This window comes from Delphinus delphis, chromosome 2, assembly GCF_949987515.2.
Source record: "Delphinus delphis chromosome 2, mDelDel1.2, whole genome shotgun sequence".
Taxonomy (NCBI): domain Eukaryota; kingdom Metazoa; phylum Chordata; class Mammalia; order Artiodactyla; family Delphinidae; genus Delphinus; species Delphinus delphis.
The window spans coordinates 96,561,484-96,581,919 of record NC_082684.1 but is presented as its reverse complement, the minus strand read 5'-3'; the positions used below and the strand labels follow the sequence as shown (position 1 = coordinate 96,581,919).

The following is a 20,436-nucleotide window of genomic DNA, read 5'->3' as shown; positions in this document are numbered from 1 at the left end:
TCCCCCTCTCGATGCTCCTCCCACCTTCGCTGCACACCCTCCTAGGGTGCTTCCCCTCCCCCACCAGGGATGCTCCGCCCACCTGCGGTGATTTCCCCACCCACCTGCGGTGCTTCTCCTTCCCTCTGAGGTGCTTCCGGCTCGTAACGCTCCTCCCACCTGCGATGCAACCCCCGCCCCCCCAAGTGGTGCTCCCTCCAGGCCAAGCTCCCTGGCCCGCGCGGCTCCCTGAAAGCTGGCGCCCCCAGTCCCGCCTGCCCCGCCTACCCGCGCCCCTGAGCCCGCCCTTGGCCGCCCATTGGCGCGCGCCGCGCGGGCGGGGCCGGCGGTTTCAGTGGCGGCGGCGCGGGAGGGGCGCAGTGCCTGCTGAGCACCCTCCCGAGCACGATCTCCGGCCTGCTCGCCATGGGCGACCACGACGTCTCCCCGAACCCCAAGGGCTCCTTCCGAAAGTTCCTGGAGCAACTCTCCGGGGCCGGCAAAGCCATAGGCGTGCTGACCAGCGGCGGGGATGCCCAAGGTGCGCCACCGCCTCCCCGGATCCCGGGCCGGAGGCGAAGGGAGGGGACTAGGGAGAAGGGATGTGGGGGTAACCGGGAGAAAGGATGGGGGTACCTGGGAGAAAGGATGGGGGTACCTGGGAGAAAGGATGGGGAGCAGGGACCAGAGAGAAAGGATGAGGCTCCAGGGAGAAGAGATGGGGGAAGCAAAGAAGAGAGGAGGAGAGCGGGTACCGGGGATAAGAGAAGGGTGGGGGAGAAGCCCCGCGCCCAGGAACCTCGGGGGTACCTTCCTGTGGCGGGAGCGGGTGCGGGCCGTGCAGCCTCAGAAGGAGTCACTGCGGAGTCGGTGGGGGGGCGGAGGGAGGGCTATGGCAGTAGGATCCCTTACCAGGAAGGTCAGTTTTCCACCTTCATGTTTATTTTTTAAATTGCGACTGGCTACGGGGCCGCCTGGACCGCGCTCGGTGGTCATTTCTCTTCCGAGTCGTAGGATGAAGCCGGACGCCCCTCCAAAGCTTGGCTACAGCGCGGCCACTTCCGATGCCGCGGCTCCCTCCCCAGCTCCGTCACCCACTCCCTACCCCCAATGTCTTGGAAAAATCCGCTGGGTCCCTGCGACGCGTCGGCAGCCTCGCGATCCCCGCGCCGCGCGGGCGGCGTCCCCGCTGCTGTCCGGCGGGACGCGGCGGGGGACGCACGGGGGTCCCTGCCCGGGGTTGCCCGGCGGCCCGGTACCACCTCGCGTTTCCGCTGGGAAATTTTAAAAACGGTTCTCCTCCGCTTTAATCTCTTGTCCGCTTCCGGCTCGTCACCAAACTGAAAGCTGAAACGGGTCACTGGGCCCTCCCCGCCAGCCTCCCCTGGATGGGAAGGAACAGGAAGCGGGGACTCCGGGGCGTCACCAGCCCCGCAAGTGCGGACTCCAGCAACCGCCCCCCACCCCCAAGCGTGGAAGCTGATTTCGGGGAGAAGGGGACCCAGGCTCGGTGCCCACGGACACACGGAGAGAATAGTTCAATGTAAAGCGAGGGCGACACAGAACGTGCCCCGGATCCCTAGCGCTGGGCGCACATGGGGACGCAGGGGTTCCCAGACGCTGGGGTTTCCTGATCCCGGTGAATACCTGGGTGGGGCGACTCAACCGCTAGAAAGTAGCAGGGCTGTGCTCAGGCGGCTGCGTCCTCGGAGCCCGAGGATCGCAGGCCGGAGACGCCTCTCGAGCTAGGTTTTGGTTTTTATTTTACCTTCTTCCTCCCGTCCCGGATGAGTTGAAAGGCCCTGATGCCTCATTTTCACCACACACGGTGCAGGGATGCTTAAGTGTTGGGCCCGGCGCCCTCGCCTGCCGCCCACCCTGCCCGTGACCTTCCCTTCGCCCTTGAGCCGGGCGGGGCCTGGGGGGGGTGCGGCAGGTGGGGCGCTAAGGCTGCAGCCCCGCCCGCCGCGGGCGCGTACGTGATGCCTGGCCAGTCACCGCCCGTGCGCCCCGCGCCCTCGACCCTGGGCACCCAGCCTGCGGTGGGCAGGAGACGTGGGGGTCCCCGGCACGTGGGTCCCTTGGAAGCCCCTCCCTGTCCTACTGAAGGTGGCGCTCGCGACATCAGTCACTGTCGAAGCCCTACAAGCCTGCCTTTGCGTCAGCGCGAGGCAGGGCTGGTCTAATTTGGTATTCTAGTAAAGTGTGGCCCCTGGTATAAACATTGAAGAGAGAAAATGTTGTGATATAAACAAGGCTGGGGTTGGGGAAGTGGCAGAGTGAAATAGATGACATCGCCCAAGTTACTTAAATGATGTGCCGGATGGGGTCTGGCGGGGTCGGGGTGGGGCTGAGAGAGGCTTCCCCGTCAAAGGGCTTCAAAAGCACGTGCCTCTGGAGAAGTGGGCTAGCCCAAATTAGGAAGCATCTCGAGTGACTCTTACCCCGGTCTTGGAAAGAGAATAAATTGTTGGCACAGGAAGAGGAACTGGTCTCTTAACCCTCCAGGCTTCAAGGTCAGAGTTTCAAGGTCATTTTAGAATTAAGGTGCTCTGTCTGTTGAAAAAAATATAGGTCACTCTTTTGAGTTCCTGTCCAAAAGTCTTCTCAACTACCTGGTAGCTGGTGCAAAGGCAACTGAGGTAATGATGCAATAGACAGAACCAGCATTTTTTCTGCTACTGATACTTACCTGCTACTTATCTCTGCAGCTTGCGAGCAGTTATGAATAATAGAGGTCAGTAAGTCCACATCTCTTCTTGTCGGTGGAAAAGATACTTTGAGAATCAAAATTTTATGAGAACGTGGCTTGGTCAGTGTATTGTCAGGTTGATGGGAGATCGCCTAATGCTCTGAACTGACACATCTGGGCCGTCCCTGGAGAGCCGACCATGGCCGGGCATCTGGGCATTTTCCCTCAGGCAGAGCTGAGGCTGTAGTCTCCAGTTCTTCTTGGACTTCATGCCAAGAGCCACCTCCTCTTTTGATCCTACCTGAGACCTGACTGAACAGTTGAATGCATTTCTTTCCAAGAAAGTTCACCTTAAGATGTGCACCCAGGGGCCGGTCTCGGCAGGCAGCAGCAGACTTACAGCCCCTTGGAGGAGGTTATTCCTAGAGATGCTGTCATTTATACCCATATCCTTTTACCGTCTTATCTTGACTCTAAATGGTATCAGTGCTTGATTTTCCCTGGGATAAGAGAGTTTTGCTCACAGCTAATAAAGACCAAGGAGAATAATCACAAGTCTTAATTTCAGGATAGTTTTCTAATCAGATGTGAAATTACGGTAAAATTTCATGTTGAGATGACTATAGCTTCTAGTTATTGAGCTCACTTGATGTTCTAGGAGCTTTATTGTTCTTATCTCCAGGCCTGATTACCTGGCTCCAAGACACACACATCTTCATTTCAGAGGTGACAAGAGAGGCTCAAGGGGAGAGAAGTAATCTCATTAAGGTGGCAGGCTCATAGGTGGCCCATGGTAGGATTTAAATGAAATTCTGTGAGGTCTCAACCCCAAACACTTTTCAGTAAGCCCTGCTTTTACAGTTGTAACAACTAATTAATACTCAGAGGAGCAAAGCCTGGTTTGCTCAAAATTATGCAGATGATTTTTTTTCGCAACACCAGAACTTTATTTGGTAAGGCGGGTGGCATTTTCTTTCCATTTTTAAGATTAAAAAATCAAGACGTATTTAAATAATTTGCCCCAAATCAAATTTTTTTTTATCAAATTAGAGACAAAAACCTTAAAATTTTTTAAAAACTCAAGTGGAATTTAAGATTGTGCTTTACAAATTACATTGGAAAACAGGACCACTGTGTGAAATTCCTCATACTAAAAATACATAAACTATTTAATTGGTATAAAATGCCTTAATGATTTCTTCACTAAGTTAATGAAGAGGTAAATTATAATCATCTAAAATAATGAACCTAAAATTTCAGATAGATATTTAAACATGAGACAATAGCTACCCTACTTACTAGTCAAAAGAAATGGAAGATATTACATAGATTATACAGATGATTTTTACACAGTTTTGATAATAGAAAACACGTTTGTACAGTAAGAGCATTGGGGTGGCTAAATTGATGTAACACCTGATACCAAAGTGATGAAATGCTTGTTTTCCAGTGGAATTTGTATAATATGATTATTGAACAAAATGAAAATCCCCCAGCTATATTCCTGAATCCCCCAGCCCTGGCCATTAGGGAAGACTATTTCTAAGACTAATTATTGTTTTTTTCATTCTTTGGGTTGCTTCCATTGTCACAAGGAATGTCTGCAAGTTTAAATTGATTTTCACTTTAACTAAAAATAAGTTCCAGGTCACTGGACAGACTTACCATGACTAGGTATCCACCCCCAAGCAACACTATGTCATACGCCAAAAATGACTCATTGCCTTAGACACAAATTGAGGGCTTCTGGAGGGCCTGGTGCAGCTGAGAATGCACAGAAATGGACCCAGAGGGTAGACTGAACGGGAAAGCTGAGTCCTGTTTGGCCTGTGGCAAAGTAAGCATGAAGACATTGTTTGCAGAAAGCTCATATAGATGGAGTCTGTATAAGCCTTTCCGCTAATAGGAAGAATTAGCCATAGAAAAGAATGAAATAATGCCATTTGCAGCAACATGGATGGACCTAGAGAGTATCATACTAAGTACAGTCAGACAGAAAAAGATAAATATCATATGATATCACTCATATGTGGAATTAATTTTTTTAAAAAAATGACATAAATAAACTTATTTGCAACACAGAAATAGACTCAGATTTAGAAAACAAACTTATGGTGACCAAAGGGGAAACGTGGAGGCGGGGGGAGGGATAAATTAGGAGTTTGGGATTAACACACTACTATATATAAAATAGAGAACCAACAGGAACCTGCTGTATAGCACAGGGAACTCTACTCAATACTCTGTAATAACCTAGATGGGAAAAAGAATCTGAAAAAGAATGGATATATGTATATGTATAACTGATACACTTTTCTGTACACCTGAAACTAACACAACATTGTAAATCAACTATACTCCAATAAAATTAAAAAAAAAAAGAGTGACTAACATCGAGTGAACATTTGCTTAGCAGTAGGCACTAATGCTTCCACACAGTGGCTCATCTGCTTCACGCACGAGCAAGTGAGCTTTGAGATGAACTGGCCAGGCTACGGGCTGCAGTGAGAAGGGGTGGCCCAGGACATATGTCCATTCACCAGGGTGTGCCTCAGCACAGTACAGGGCACTCGGCAGGTACCCAGATGTTTGCTGAATGTCTCCCTCCTGGGATCTCACCGAGTGTGGACCACTTCCTTCTGCGAAATGGTGGGCGACTAGATGTTCTGGCTGTCTTTTCTCATGAAGTCTTTTTTTTTTTAATATGCTTTATAAAAATTAATTAACTTATTATTTACTTTTGGTTGAATTGGGTCTTTGTTGCTGTGCGTGGGCTTTCTCTAGTTGCAGCGAGCGGGGGCTACTCTTCGTTACGGTGCGCGGGCTTCTCATTGCAGTGGCTTCTCTTGTTGTGGAGCACAGGCTCTAAGCGCATGGGCTTCAATGGTTGTGGCGCTCGGGCTTTGTTGTTCCGCGGCATGTGGGATCTTCCCGGACCAGGGCTCGAACCCGTGTCCCCTGCATTGGCAGGTGGGTTTTTAACCACTGTGCCACCAGGGAAGCTCTCTCATGAAGTCATTTTAATGAATTAAACCTTCACTAATCAAAAGCACTCTTTTTTTTTTTTTTTTTGGCTCTGCCGAGTGGCTTGCAGGATCTCAGTTCCCCGAGCAGGGATTGAACCCGGGCCAGGGCAGTGAAAGCCTGGAATCCTAACCACTAGGCCACTAGGGAACTCCCACACAAAAGCACTCTTTTATCTGCAGAGCTGTATCTGGGAACAACTAATGTCTCAAGATAAGAACTTAAAAACCATCCTCAGAAATGTGAAGTACTAGTCAACCAGAGCTGGGTGCTGGTTGGTTCTCCCCTGAACACGTGTTTCTTGAACACAGCATCTGGGCCCTGCTTGGGTGGGTTCCTTCCATGCCCACCCAAAACTTTGAGGGCCTGAGAGCCCAGTAAGATGAGAACAGTGGGCATCTCACGTCACACAGCTCTGGGGCCCTTCCTGCCCTGGCTCTGAGCACTTACATTCTGTAATGGGAACTTTCCCACTGACAATGTAATCATTAATTTAGCAAAAATTATTGGGTCCAGGAGGCCGTGCACTAGAATGTTAGTGTTCACCCCATGGGTACCGTGGAAAATCCATGCAATTGCACCCTTTTCTAGGAGTGCAAATAGCGTTGTGTGACACACTTAGATGACCTTTAGAAACTAGACATTTTGTCATCTTTCCAAAAAAGCATGTTTTCCCCCTCGGTTCCAGAAAACTGAAAGCTTTGATACAGGACTCAAACCTTTTATCCGGGAGAATTGGGGCTGTGTGAACACGGATCTGATGGGGTGCCAGGAGCAGTTACAGTAGAAATATGGGGATAGGGTAGTGACATGTTACAGGCAGACATAAGGGCACAGATGTATACCCGCCACGACTGCAATCATGTTGGAAGGTGTCTTTGCGTAAAGAACAGATGGCTTTATGTTAAGAAAAGAGCTGAGTCACCTTTTCGAGTTATTCTTTGCAGCGAGCTCTGTATGGTGGTGTATTTTATTTGTGAGAAAGCATCTTCCGGGGCCCCAGTTTCCTCCCACCCTCTCTTCCACATGTCTTCACCACCACACGCTTAGGGTGTTGGGACTCACAGACGTTGTGCTGTCAGGACAAGAGGCAGCACAGTGTGTGGCCGAGCGGCATCCTGAGCGTGAAGGGACTTCCTTACAGGGTCTGGCTCTGCTCTCCAGTCCTGGTGGGACAGGGCCTGCGATTGTTGGTTTGCAACACGAAGTGGAATCACACAATCCCTGTCTTCTCCCCCCTCTTGTTTTCTCCCCTTCCCCTTCCCTGCCTTCCCCTGCCCCTAAGACAACCTTGAGTCTCAAGCAGGACCTGCTGGAGAGAAAAGGCAGCACTACTCAGGCCCAGGGAGGCCCCGCTGCCCCCGAGGGCCCTCAGCTTCCTTCTTTATCCTGGATGCAGACAGCTGCCTGAGGATCTGGCTGAGATGTAGATTCTAATTCTGTGGGTCCAGGGAAGGCCTGACACCCGCAGCAACGGGTCCCTGTGGTCGGCCGAGGACCTCGCTGGAGTCCTGGGTCCAGGTGGCGGTTCAGACCATCTGATGTTTCCTGGGATGGTTTTACGGTGAGGATTCTGACGGGGAGATCAGTGAATGGAGGCCTCTTGTGTAAGGGTGTGAGCAAGTGGTCGGGCCAGGGTTCTTTTGATTACAAGTGTTGAAGGCTGGCCAGGGGGACCTCGAGCTGCCATCCCTCCTTATTTTTTCAGCTCTGGTCGAATATTCTCAGGCTTTGTTTTCTCTCTCGTTAAATCGTCCCCCAGATGAGTGACGGCCTCCTCGGCCTGCCTTAGGCTGACGGTGGAGCCCCTTCTCCCACGGACGGCCCCCTCACCTGCCATGGGAGGGGGAAGGAATGACCAGCAGGAAATAGCCAGGAGCAGGCAGGGCTGGGAGAGAGCGGCTGGGCCAGTGTGGGGGGCGGGGCCGGGGCCAGGGGGGGCCACGGGGAGGACTTTGGATTTACCTCGTGTGACCTGGAAGCCACCTGGGTGCCAGCTGCTTCTGATGAGGGCGGCTTTGTGGAGAGAGGAGGGGAGGGCTGTGGAGGGGGCCCCAGTGTCCTGAGGAGCCGGACTGGGCCGTGGAGGGTGAGCTGGGGGTGGGCTGTGTCAGTGGAGCCTCAGGCTGGAGCTGGTCCATGCAGCGGGAAGAAAGGCCGAGCAAGGAGCCCAGGTGGGGACAGGCAGGCTGGCAGAAGGACATTCTTGACACAATGTTCATACCAGTGAATAGTGGGAAAACCAGTGGAAAATCATCACAGGGAATGAGCTGCATTAGGATTCCGGATGGAATATGCATCGCTTCGCGCTGGTAGGTATGGCAAGGTAGACATGCGTTGTTGGGGGTTAAAAGCAGGTTCAAGATGGAGGGAAATGGCAGAGATGAGGCTTACGTGTGATTGTGTAATTTTAAACTAGTCACCACGTTTGGAAATGTAACAGCAACAGGTGAAATTAATTTAAGCCTCTGTTTTATTCAGTCCAATGTTTCAACCCATTGTCAATACAAAGGTGATTAATAAGCTGTTTCACATTCTTTTTTCCATCTTGAGCCTTTGAAATCCAGCGTGCGTCTGCCCCAGTGCGTGTTGGTGTGGTCGGTGGGGATCCCAGTGGATGGGGGTCTAGAGGGAGGGGTGTGTGAGGCGCTCAGGTTCAGACGGTCCCTCCTGCGTGTTCATGTCACAGTCAGGGGCCATGCAGGGGACCTCTGGCAGTGGTCTGGTGCCTGCAGTGGCCCTGGGCCTGCTGTGGTCCTCCTTCCCAGACGTCCAGATGGCCACTTGGCCAGCCTCCATCACCGTCTTCCATTCTCTCCCAAATGGCACGTCTCAAGGCGGCTGTTGCCCCTCTGCACACCTCCATGGCAACCCCCAGCCCTGCTCTGCTTTCCTTCTTTCTCCTCCACCTCTGAGTGAAATGTGTGTGTGTGTTGTGTGTTGTTTACCGGCTGCAACAAGCCCCACCAGGGCCACGACCTTCCCCTCTTTGTCACTGCATCGCCCGGCAGTGCCAGCAGAGAAAAGACACCCCATCCGTGTGTCCTGGATGGATGGACGGATGAATAAATGAATGATTGAACCCGCTCAGAGATTTATGTCTCTGACATCTAAGACAAGACTCAGTGATTTGGACACTGCAGGATGATGAGAAACCCCTGGTTGGTAACTGACTCACAGGGGATCCAGCATCCCGACACTTTCTCCTGAGGACGTTTTTTCCCCTCCCACACCTGAATTATTAAACAAGGAAGCTTTATGGAGAACGTCAGTAGCAAGAGCAAGATAAGGTGAGCTTTAAGTTTGTTTTCTGACCTATGCTAACATCCTCGCTTTGGTACAAAGGTGAAAACTCCATATAGCCAGGGAGAAACCAGTAAGAGGATTAAGCACCAGATCTTATTTTTCAAAAGAGAATTTAAATATTGAAATTAGGCAGGGAGTGGTTATGGGCACTGAGAAATATGCAGGGGAAACAGCTCCACACGGTCATAAAGGGCTAAGTAAGGAGGTTTAATTAGACTCTTCAGACCACATAGGAAGTAAAACAAAGCCCAAGTTATTTTATTGGAATCAACACAGTCCTTGTTTTTAACAAATTACTTGAAGTTTAAATTTTATCAGAGGGACTTCCCTGGTGGCGCAGTGATTAAGAATCCGCCTGCGAGGACAGGAATAAAGACACAGACATAGAGCATGGACTTGAGGACACAGGGAGGGGTAAGGGTAAGCTGAGACGAAGTGAGAGAGTAGCATGGACATATATATACTACCAAATGTAGAATAGATAGCTAGTGGGAAGCAGCTGCATAGCACAGGGAGATCAGCTCAGTGCTTTGCGACCACCTAGAGGGGTGGGATAAGGAGGGTGGGAGGGAGACGCAAGAGTGAGGGGATATGGGGATATACATATGCATATAGCTGATTCACTTTGTTATACAGCAGAAACTAACACAACAATGTAAAGCAATTATACTCCAATAAAGATGTTAAAAAAAAAAGAATCCGCCTGCCAGTGCAGGGGACACAGGTTTGAGCCCTGGTCCAGGAAGATCCCACATGCCGCGGAACAACTAAGCCCGTGTGCCACAACTACTAAGCCTGCACTCTACAGCCTGTGAGCCACAACTACTAAGCCCGCCTGCCACAACTACTGAAGCCCATGCTCCACAACAAGAGAAGCCACTGCAATGAGAAGCCCGCGCACCGCAATGAAGAGTAGGCCCCGCTCACTGCAACTAGGGAAAGCCCGCGTGCAGCAATGAAGACCCAACACAGCCAAAAATAAATAAATAAATAAATTTAAATAAATAAACGTTACCAGAACAGAATCTCAGGAAACCTTTGGGTCCACGGCCTCCCTGACCTCAAGGAAGAAGTTATCTTAATGGCTATCTTATGTGCATGATGCTTTAGTAAGAACCTATTTGAGAATATGTCACATCAAGAAAACAATAAGTCTCTTCTTTCTAGCGCACCTAAAGTAATTTTCTCACATTTTCCACTTAGCTGCTCCTTAATTCTTTCAAGATTTGTTTATTTTTGGTTCCCGTAGCAAGTCTGCACATTCCCTGAGGACGAGGGTTTTAATTTTTGCAAGTGATGAAGAGGATACTTTCCAAATACTAAGATTCTTTCTTGGTGGCAGGATGATGGTTTCCCATGGAAACAATTATGGAAGTTGTTTGAACTCCAGAGCCTGGCTGCCAAAACAAAACCAAAAACAAAAGGAAGGAACTCAACTATGTCTGAACGTTTATTGAAAACAGCAGCTGGAGTGCCCTGTGCTCTCTGTGGACAGTCCAGGACAGGACAGCATCCAACAGAACCAGAAAATCGGCACTGCTCACCCACAAGGCCCTCAGACCCCAAATCATATGTCTGAATCCCAGTTGCGTGTGTCAAAGAGGCTGTCGGTGAAAATTGGCCTTTCCTGTGTCTTTGGCTTCTGTCCCCTGGGCCCTTCCCTGAAGGCACCCACCTGTGGGCCCAGCACCAGATAGCAGCTCTGTCCTGTCTTTCCCAAATTCAAGTGGAGAGCCGGCCCCTCCCCAAACAATTACGCAAGAACTGGGGCCCCATGGGCATTGTTTTCTCCAAGTTTCCTTCCTACTAGAGGGAATTATAACGGCTTTTACGTTAAAATAAAAGGAAGAGTAGGGTTTACACTCCAGCTTTGCCTTTTACAAGTTTTGTTCCCTCGGCTGTTAATTTATCCACTTAGAGCCCAACTTCCTCATCTCTCAGGAGGACCCAGGCCCCACAGGCTTTCTGGGAGCATCAGCTCAGGTGCTCAGAGCACTCGGCACTGGTTACCCTGGTTACCACTGAGCTGTTACCACAGCTCCTCTCAGGCCCCAATCAGAAGGCGGCCAGCTCCGGGCTGCACGGGAAAGGCAGCAGGTGTAGCCAAGTTACCTTAACGACCCTGGTATAAAAGCCTTGGGGGGTTGGCGGTGAGGCTCAGACGCGCGGAGCCTCCTCTCCGGGGGACTTGGGAGAAGTACGGTGCTCAGGACCCTCCCTGACCTGGGACCCCCCCCACCCCCAACCCCCACCCCAGGCCTGCTGCGGGCTGAGGGGGGACCAGCCCCGAGGGGACGGGCCGCTTTCCCAGGTGAGTCCAGCTCAACCCCATGGGGCAGGGGAGGAGTTCAGGCCCCAGGCCTGCTGTGAAGGTGGTCAGAACTTTCAGGCAGGGGTCACCCTGGGCATGTTTTTCTTCCACACGGGCACCCCTGGGGTCACCTCTGGATAGTGTCCCACTTGTCGTTCCTTCTGCCATTTTTTCTCCACTTGCACTTTCTAAAATCCCCCAACTGCTCTTTATTCATGCCTTTATGAAAGCGTCCCCATCCCCCACCCGCCAGAAATGAGGTCTTCAGAAGCACGTGGGGGAGGGCGGGGGCCAGGGAGCCGGCGTTAACCCGTGCGCTTGCGTCCTGGTGATGGAGGGTTGGTAGGGCTCCAGCGTTTGGTGGTCAGTCTCTCGATTCCGGGGCCACAGAATAAAGTCCTAGAATCGCGGGGTCTGTGGGAAGGGGCCGAGAGGAGCTCGTTTATCCGTTCGGTTCAGGCCTGAGAGCTGAGGCTGCCTGCATGAGATGCAGGTGTGTCGCCCAGGTGGGTGTAGTGAAGGCCGGTGAGGAAAGGCCGGTGGGGAAGCCTTCCTGGAGGTGCAGGAGCCCCGTCCCTCCTGGAGGTTGAGCGAGGGCCCCTCCGGGACGTGGTGGCAGTTCTGGGGGAGCTGCAGTCCTGACGTGTAGATGGGGCATCCAGGTGGGACTGAGCAGGTAGGAAGAGCCCGGGGGGCTGGAGATCTCACCTGAAGAGCTTGGTTTTATGAGCACAGGCCCTGGGGAATCCAGGGAGGAACCTGGGCGTTTTTGAGTTTGAGAAAGAGAATGCTGATGCTACCATAGAAAACATCTCAAAAAAGTGCGTGAGATTACAGCTAGCACAAGGGGAGTGTGTCTACAGGGTGTATGCACTGCGCTCCAAAGGGGCGGGCATGGGAAAGCAAGACACGGCCTCATCTGTGTTTGTTTTTTTAACCGTGTTTTTCAGAGTTTTAGATTTTAGAACAAAACAGAGGCGAAGTTCCAGAGATTCCCCTCTATCTTCTGCCCCCACCCATGCAGACCCACCCCCACCCCATCAACATCCCCACCAGATGGTGCATTTGTTATAACTGATGACCCTACATGGACACGTCATCCTCACCCAGAGTCCATAGTTGGTATTTTAGGGTTCACTCTTGGTGTTGCCCGTTCTATGGGTTTGGACACATGTATAACGAGGTGTATCCATTATTATAACGTCATACAGAGCAGTTTCACTGCACTAAAAATCCTCTGTGCCCCACCTGTTCATCCCCCAACCCCCAACGACCACTGACTTTTTTTTTTTATTGTCTCCACAGCTTTGCCTTTTCCGACATATGTAATTTTTTTTAATAAGAAGAATATATTTATAAATTACTTGTATAATAACAAAAGAGGAAAAGCTGCTTTACTCATTCTGGCCATAACGTGAATAATGTTAGAGGGAGATGGTGGATTCAGGGGAAGTTTGGGGAGGGAAATGTCAGTTTTATGGGCAAGGAGCTGTGGAGGGTATCAGGAGTACCCAGCTTGTGCGAGAGTGAAAAGTTTTGCTAATCTGAGTGAGAGAATACAGGAAACGGAGGAGAAGATGACGCAGGTGAAATGATTTATTGCATCTTGAAATGCTGAGTTTGAGGGTATGAGAGACAGCCAGCAATGAATCAGTAGGTCATTAAAATCCTTCGTGTAATAAACTAGGTTTGAACGTGAAGTGGTGAGACTACCAAATACATAATGTCTACCTGTGCGTAGATGTTAGATATACATTTAACATGGATTTATTTCCAGCTTTTCCGGCTCTGTGAACACTGTAGCCTTGCAAAATTGTCACCTTTCAGAGGCAACAATCTCACTCCAGATTTCCAAACTGGCTCAATGTAATTTGTAAATTTGTAACCATCCTCTGAGCAGGTTTACCATCCAAATACATACAAATTTAATCTCCTTGTCTGTGGAGTATATTCCCTGGGACCCAAGGTGCCTTCGTTTGTTTATTTATTTACCAGAAGTACCACTTACTGTGTGGTCCATGTTCTCCAACACCTTTAGTCCTGAAGTTTGTTCCCAAAATTTAAATTTACGAAGGAGGCAGATTGGAACTATTGGCCCAGGAGCAGTTAGGCTGGATGCCCAGGTGCTGCATATTCTGAGGCTCAGGGCTGCATCCTTAACGAGAGGAATGATCCTGCCTTCTCACTGCTCTCCTGATGATATGATGATATCATATCAGCTGATATGATGATACAGGGTTTTACAGATGTGAAATCCTGACCTGTTCACGTAGGCCTAGACTTATGGTCCATCGCACAGTTGGCTGCCCCAAAATGGGGCTTCAGTGGAAAGCAAAATGGGGTGTGGCTGTTTTATACAAGGATACATTGCACTTTTAACTTCCTTCAAGGCCCTCTGGGGAAGTGTGGAAAATGGCCTAGATTTATCTTGATTAGGTATTATTTATAGTATACTGGTTTAATTGGATCTTTCTTTTAATAAAATTGCATGATTTATATTTAAGGCCACTGACTAAATTACTTTCTTTTACACTAGTAGCTGGTAATAATTTTTCATCTCCTCCCCAGACCAATGGCCTTTTCAGGCCTATTTTCTTTGAAATTGGCTACCTATAAACAAACATCTCTCCTGTGTGTTGTTTTGCAATTGGATGGAATCAACCTACGAATTGACACCAAATTGAGGTCGATCATATTCCGAGTGTGTTTACAGCGATGTTCTAAACCAACAGTGCTCCAGGCTCTGTTCATCTGTGGACTAGGCCACAACATGCTGGCCCCTGCCTTGTACTTTTTTCTCTTCTCCCTGCACTAATCCTGGAGGTTTGTGTTGTGACCACTTTTCATAGGGGCCGTCCGAGAGGTTACACGGTTTTCCCACCATCACAGCTAATTAAATGGCATCACTAGATTCTCCCCAGCCTCCTCAGTAACTACTGTCCCTATTCCTTTGCAGGTATGAATGCTGCTGTCCGAGCTGTCGTGCGCATGGGAATATACGTGGGGGCCAAAGTGTACTTTATCTACGAGGTCAGTGTCACGTCCCCTTCCCGCTTTCTCTGACTCTCAGGAATCGCTGCCTCGTACTCACTTGGGGGCCTCACGCTTGCCTGGGGCTGCTGACTGCAGGCAAGAGGCAGCAGGTGACGGGCAAACTTGGGTACCAATAGGGGAGCCCAGGTACCAGGAGAGGTTACACCCCCGGTCTAGATGCACGTCTGTGAGATTTGTATTAGGGAACAAGGGGAGAAAGGTGATGAAACGGGGCTCAAAATGCCATTTTGATATCCACCTAGTGTTCTTGTAGGATTAATGATATCAAACTGTTGTATTTATTTGCAGTTCTCATTCCTTACAGAAGTGATATGGTCACTAAAAATGGGACCTGAATTTGAATAAACATTAAGCTGAATGGGGGGGAGAGTGGCCACTTTGGGCTTTTCATCATTAATGTAAAACCCAGACCACTTCCCTAGTATCTCTTTATGCCTTAACTTCAAAATGAAGCATCTGAAAGCAAACAGATGGCCCATTATCTCCTGCTTTTAAGGTCCTGGCAGCTTAGAAGTAAGTTGTGTTTGGAGGGAAGGCACCCATACAGCTTGGACCACGTGATTTATTTCAAAAACTATTAGAAAAAATAACATTTAGTTTTTAAATTTATAAAACAGAATAAAGCTTAAAAATGGAAATAAGAGAATGGTTTTTTTAATTGCTTAATTCTTCCAAAATCACTGTTAGTGTTTTATTCTGATTCTTCCCAGCGTAATACATGTGAAATACCGGAAGGAAATATATACATTATTAGCACCATAGCAAATGTATTTTGTATACTATGTTTTTTACCTGCCAGTATGTTACAACAATTTTGTATGTGTTAACGTACATTCCACAACTATCGCGTAAATGTCCGTGTAAAATTCCATCAGCCTGATGTCTCATCATTTACCTGACCCCTCAGCTACTTGATCCTTGCATTCCTATGCCACCGGCAACATTTAGGTCACTGCCCATTTTTCAACTATCCTAACACAGCAAGCTCTAGGTTAATATTTGAAGCTCTTCTATGCTTTGTATCGTTGCTGTGATCCCAGGATACGGCACCTGCCGAGCTAAAAGCGGTGGTCGTCCTAACGGGTCTCAGTGTGTCTTGCCAAAGTGATTTCTTCGTTCCATCCCAGGCCCACGCCGGGCACACAGGTGGCACCAACCCTGCCAGTTCTGTGTGTGCGGCCCACCTTGCTGAGAGCTGGCCCGGGCTCCAGAGTCTGTTTACTGAGTCATTTTCTCTACTTGAGAAGTAACTGCTCACAGGTTTTGCTCGTTGGTCCAAATGACCATGTGTTTATCGTTTGCGGGAAAGATGTTTTTTCCTGGGCTTAGGTTTGCTTTTTATCTTTTAATTTATTTATTTATTTTTATTCAAACAGAAAGTCACAAAAATTATAATCATCCTCTTCAGTTCACTCAGTCCCATGTAATTAATAATTATTTTTTCATGTTGATCTTTTGTTAGCACTTTTATGAAATCATCTAATGGAAAACCATTAGAGTTCTGAAAAAACATATAAGATTTTTAAAAATTTCAGGTAATGTCTGAAACATTTATATTAACATATATTAACATATTTCCATAGAAATAACCCAAAGAAAGTTTAGTATTAGTTGTTCTTTTGTTTGTTTTTTATACTGCAGGTTCTTATTAGTCATCAATTTTATACACATCAGTGTATACATGTCAATCCCAATCGCCAATTCAGCACACCAGCATCCCCACCCCACCGCGGTTTTCCCCCCTTGGTGTCCATACATTCACTACATCTGTGTCTCAACTTCTGCCCAGCAAACCAGTTCATCTATACCATTTTTCTAGCTTCCACATACATGAGTTAATATACGATATTTGTTTTCCTCTTTCTGACTTCACTCTGTATGACAGGCTCTAGATCCACCACGTCTCAACAAATGACTCAATTTCGTTCCTTTTTATGGCTGAGTAATATTCCATTGTATATATGTACCACATCTTCTTTATTCATTTGTCTGTTGATGGGCATTTAGGTTGCTTCCATGACCTGGCTATTGTAAATAGTTCTGCAATGGAACGTTAGGGTGCATGTGTCTTTTTGAATTCTGGTTTTCTCTGGGTATATGCTCAGTAGTGGGATTGCTGGATCATATGGTAATTCTATTTTTAGTTTTTTAAGGAAACTCCATACTGTTCTCCATAGTGGCTGTATCAGTGCAAGAGGGTTCCCTTTTCTCCACACCCTCTCCAGCATTTGTTGTTTGTAGGTTTTCTGATGATGCCCATTCTAACTTGTGTGAGGAGAGACCTCATTGTACTTTTGATTTGCATTTCTCTAACAATTAGTGATGTTGAGCAGCTTTTCATGTGCTTCTTGGCCACCTGTATGTCTTTTTTGGAGAAATATATATTTAGGTCTCCTGCCCATTTTTGGATTGGGTTGTTTGTTTCTTTAATATTGAGCTGCATGAGCTGTTTATATATTTTGGAGATTAATCCTTTGTCCATTGACTCGTTTGCAAATATTTTCTCCCATTCTGAGGGTTGTCTTTTCGTCTTGTTTGTGGTTTCCTTTGCTGTGCAAAAGCTTTGAAGTGTCATTAGGTCCCATTAGTTTATTTTTGTTTTTATTTCCATTACTCCAGGAGGTGGATCAAAAAAGATCTTGCTGTGATTTATGTCAGAGTGTTCTGCCTGTGTTCTCCTCTAAGAGTTTTATAGTGTCCATTCTTACATTTAGGTCTCTAATCCATTTTGAGTTTATTTTTGTGTATGGTGTTAGGGAGTGTTGTAATTTCATTCTTTTACATGTAGCTGTCCAGTTTTCCCAGCACCACTTATTGAAGAGACTCTCTTTTCTCCATTGTATATCTTTGCCTCCTTTGTCATAGATTAATTGACCATAGGTGCATGGGTTTATTTCTGTGCATTAATTTTGTATCCTGCAACTTTACCAAATTCATTGCTTAGCTCTAGTAGTTTTCTGGTGGCATTTTTAGGATTCTCTATGTATAGTATCATGTCATCTGCAAAGAGTGACGGCTTTACTTCTTCTTTTCTGATTTGGATTCCTTTTAGATCTTTTTCTAGAACTTCCAAAACTATGTTGAATAATAGTGGTGAGAGTGGACATCCTTGTCTCGTTTCTGATCTTAGAGGAAATGCTTTCAGGTTTTCACCACTGAGAATGATGTTTGCTGTAGGTTTGTCACATATGGCCTTAATTATGTTGAGGTAGGTTCCCTCTATGCCCACTTTCTGGAGAGTTTTTTTTTTATCATAAATGGGTGTTGAATTTTGTCAAAAGCTTTTTCTGCATCTATTGAGATGATCATGTGGTTTTTCTGCTTCAATTTGTTAATATGGTGTATCACGTTGATTGATTTGTGTATATTGAAGAATCCTTGCATTCCTGGAATAAAACCCACTTGATCATGGTGTATGGTCCTTTTAATGTGCTGTTGGTTTCTGTTTGCTAGTATTTTGTTGAGGATTTTTGCATCTATACTCATCAGTGATATTGGTCTGTAATTTTCTTTTTTTGTAGTATCTTTGTCTGGTTTTGGTATCAGGGTGATGGTGGCCTCAGACAATGAGTTTGGGAGTGTTCCTTCCTCTGAAATTTTTTGGAAGACTTTGAGAAGGATGGGTGTTAGCTCCTCTCTAAATGTTTGATAGAATTCACCTGTGAAGCCATCTGATCCTGGACTTTTGTTTGTTGGAAGATTTTTAAGCACAGTTCTAATTTCATTACTTATGATTGGTCTGTTCATATTTTCTGTTTCTTCCTGGTTCAGTCTTGGAAGGTTATACCTTTCTAAGAATTTGTCCATTTCTTCCAGGTTGTCCATTTTATTCGCATAGAGTTGCTTGTAGTAGTCTCTTAGGATGCTTTGTATTTCTGCAGTGTCTGTTGTAACTTCTCATTTTTCATCTCTTAATTTTATTGATTTGAGTCCTCTCCCTCTTTTTCCTGATGAGTCTGGCTAATGGTTTATCAATTTTGTTTATCTTCTCAAAGAACCAGCTTTTAGTTTTATTGATCTTTGCTGTTGTTTTCTTTGTTTCTATTTCATTTATTTCTGCTCTGATCTTTATGATTTCTTTCCTTCTACTAACTTTTGGTTTTGTTTGCTCTTCTTTCTCTAGTTCCTTTAGGTGTAAGGTTAGATTGTTTATTTGAGATTTTTCTTGTTTCTTGAGGTAGGCTTGTATAGCTATAAACTTCCCTCTTAGAGCTGCTTTTGCTGCATCCCATAGGTTTTGGATTGTCATGTTTTCATTGTCATTTGTCTCTAGGTAATTTTTGATTTCCTCTTTGATTTCTTCAGTGATCTCTTGGTTATTTAGTAACGTATTGTTTAGCCTCCATGTGTTTGTGTTTTTTACGTTCTTTTCCCTGTAATTGATTTCTAATCTCATAGCGTTGTGGTCAGAAAAGATGCTTGATATGATTTCAATTTTCTTAAATTTACTGAGGCTTGATTTGTGACCCAGGATGTGATCTATCCTGGAGAATGTTCCATGCACACTTAAGAAAGTGTAATCTGCTGTTTTTGGATGGAAATATAAATATTTATATTATAAATATAAATATTTATAAATATTTAAATATTTATAAATATCAGTTAAGTCTATCTGGTCTATTGTGTTATTTAAAGCTTCTGTTTCCTTTTTTATTTTCATTTTGGATGATCTGTCCATTGGTGTAAGTGAGATGTTAAAGTCCCCCACTATTACTGTTACTGTCAGTTTCCTCTTTTATAGCTGTTAGCAGTTGCCTTATGTATTGAGGTGCCCCTATGTTGGGTGCATATATATTTATAATTGTTGTATCTTCTTCTTGGATTGATCCCTTTATCATTATGTAGTGTCCTTCCTTGTCTCTTGTAATATTCTTTATTTTAAAGTCTATTTTATCTGATATGAGTATTGCTACTCCAGCTTTCTTTTGATTTCCATTTGCATGGAATATCTTTTTCTATCCCCTCACTTTCAGTCTCTATGTGTCCCTAGGTCTGAAGTGCGTCTCCTGTAGACAGCATATATATGGATCTTGTTTTTGTATCCATTCAGCAAGGCTGTGTCTTTTGGTTGGAGCAATTAATCCATTCACGTTTAAGGTAATTATTGATATGTATGTCCCTATGACAGTTTTCTTAATTGTTTTGGGTTTGTTTTGTAGATCCTTTTCTTCTCTTGTGTTTCCCACTTAGAGAAGATCCTTTAGCATTTGTTGTAGAGCTGGTTTGGTGGTGCTGAATTCTCTTCTGGCTTGTAGAGGTTCTGCTGCAAAATCAGCTGTTAACCTTATGGGAGTTCCCTTGTATGTTATTTGTCATTTTTCCCTTGCTGCTTACGATAATATTTGTCTTTAATTTTTGTCAATTTGATTACTAGGTGTCTCGACATGTTTCTCCTTGGGTTTATCCTGTATGGGACTTGCCCTGCTTCTTGGACTTGGGTGGCTGTTTCCTTTCCCATGTTAGGGACGTTTTCGACTATAATCTCTTCAAATATTTTCTCATGTCCTTTCTCTCTCTCTTCTCCTTCTGGGACCCATATAATGCAAATGTTGTTGCATTTAATGTTGTCCCAGAGGTCTCTTAGGTTTTCTTCATTTCTATTCATTCTTTTTCTTTATTCTTTTCCTTGGCAGTGAATTCTACCATTCTGTCTTCCAGGTCACTTATCCGTTCTTCTGCCTCAGTTATTCTGCTATTGATTCCTTCTAGTGTAGTTTTCAGTTATTGTATTGTTCACCTCTGTTTGTTTGTTCTTTAATTCTTCTAGGTCTTTGGTAAACATTTCTCGTATCTTCTCGATCTTTGCTTCCATTGTTCCCCCCCACCCCCCGAGGTCCTGGATCATCTTCACTATCATTATTCTGAATTCTTTTTCTGGAAGGTTGCCTATCTCCACTTCATTTAGTTGTTTTTCTGGGGTTTTATCTTGTTCCTTCTTCTGGTACATAGCCCTCTGTCTTTTCATCTTGTCTGTATTTCTGTGAATGTGGTTTTTGTTCCACAGGCTGCAGGATTGTAGTTCTTCTTGCTTCTGCTCTCTGTCCTCTGGTGGATGAGGCTATCTAAGAGG

At 46.5% G+C, this 20,436-nt stretch overlaps 1 protein-coding gene across 1 annotated transcript in view; it reads left to right on the top strand.

The window, feature by feature from the left end:
- Positions 1–365: 365 nt before the first annotated feature.
- Positions 366–20,436, top strand: part of PFKP (phosphofructokinase, platelet) — a 217,303-nt gene continuing 197,232 nt past the window's right edge. The window contains exons 1-2 of the mRNA XM_060005247.1: positions 366–520; positions 14,269–14,342. Of these exons, the coding sequence (XP_059861230.1) occupies positions 406–520; positions 14,269–14,342 (189 nt within the window). The 5' untranslated portion in view covers positions 366–405. The remainder of the gene's footprint in view (positions 521–14,268; positions 14,343–20,436) is intronic.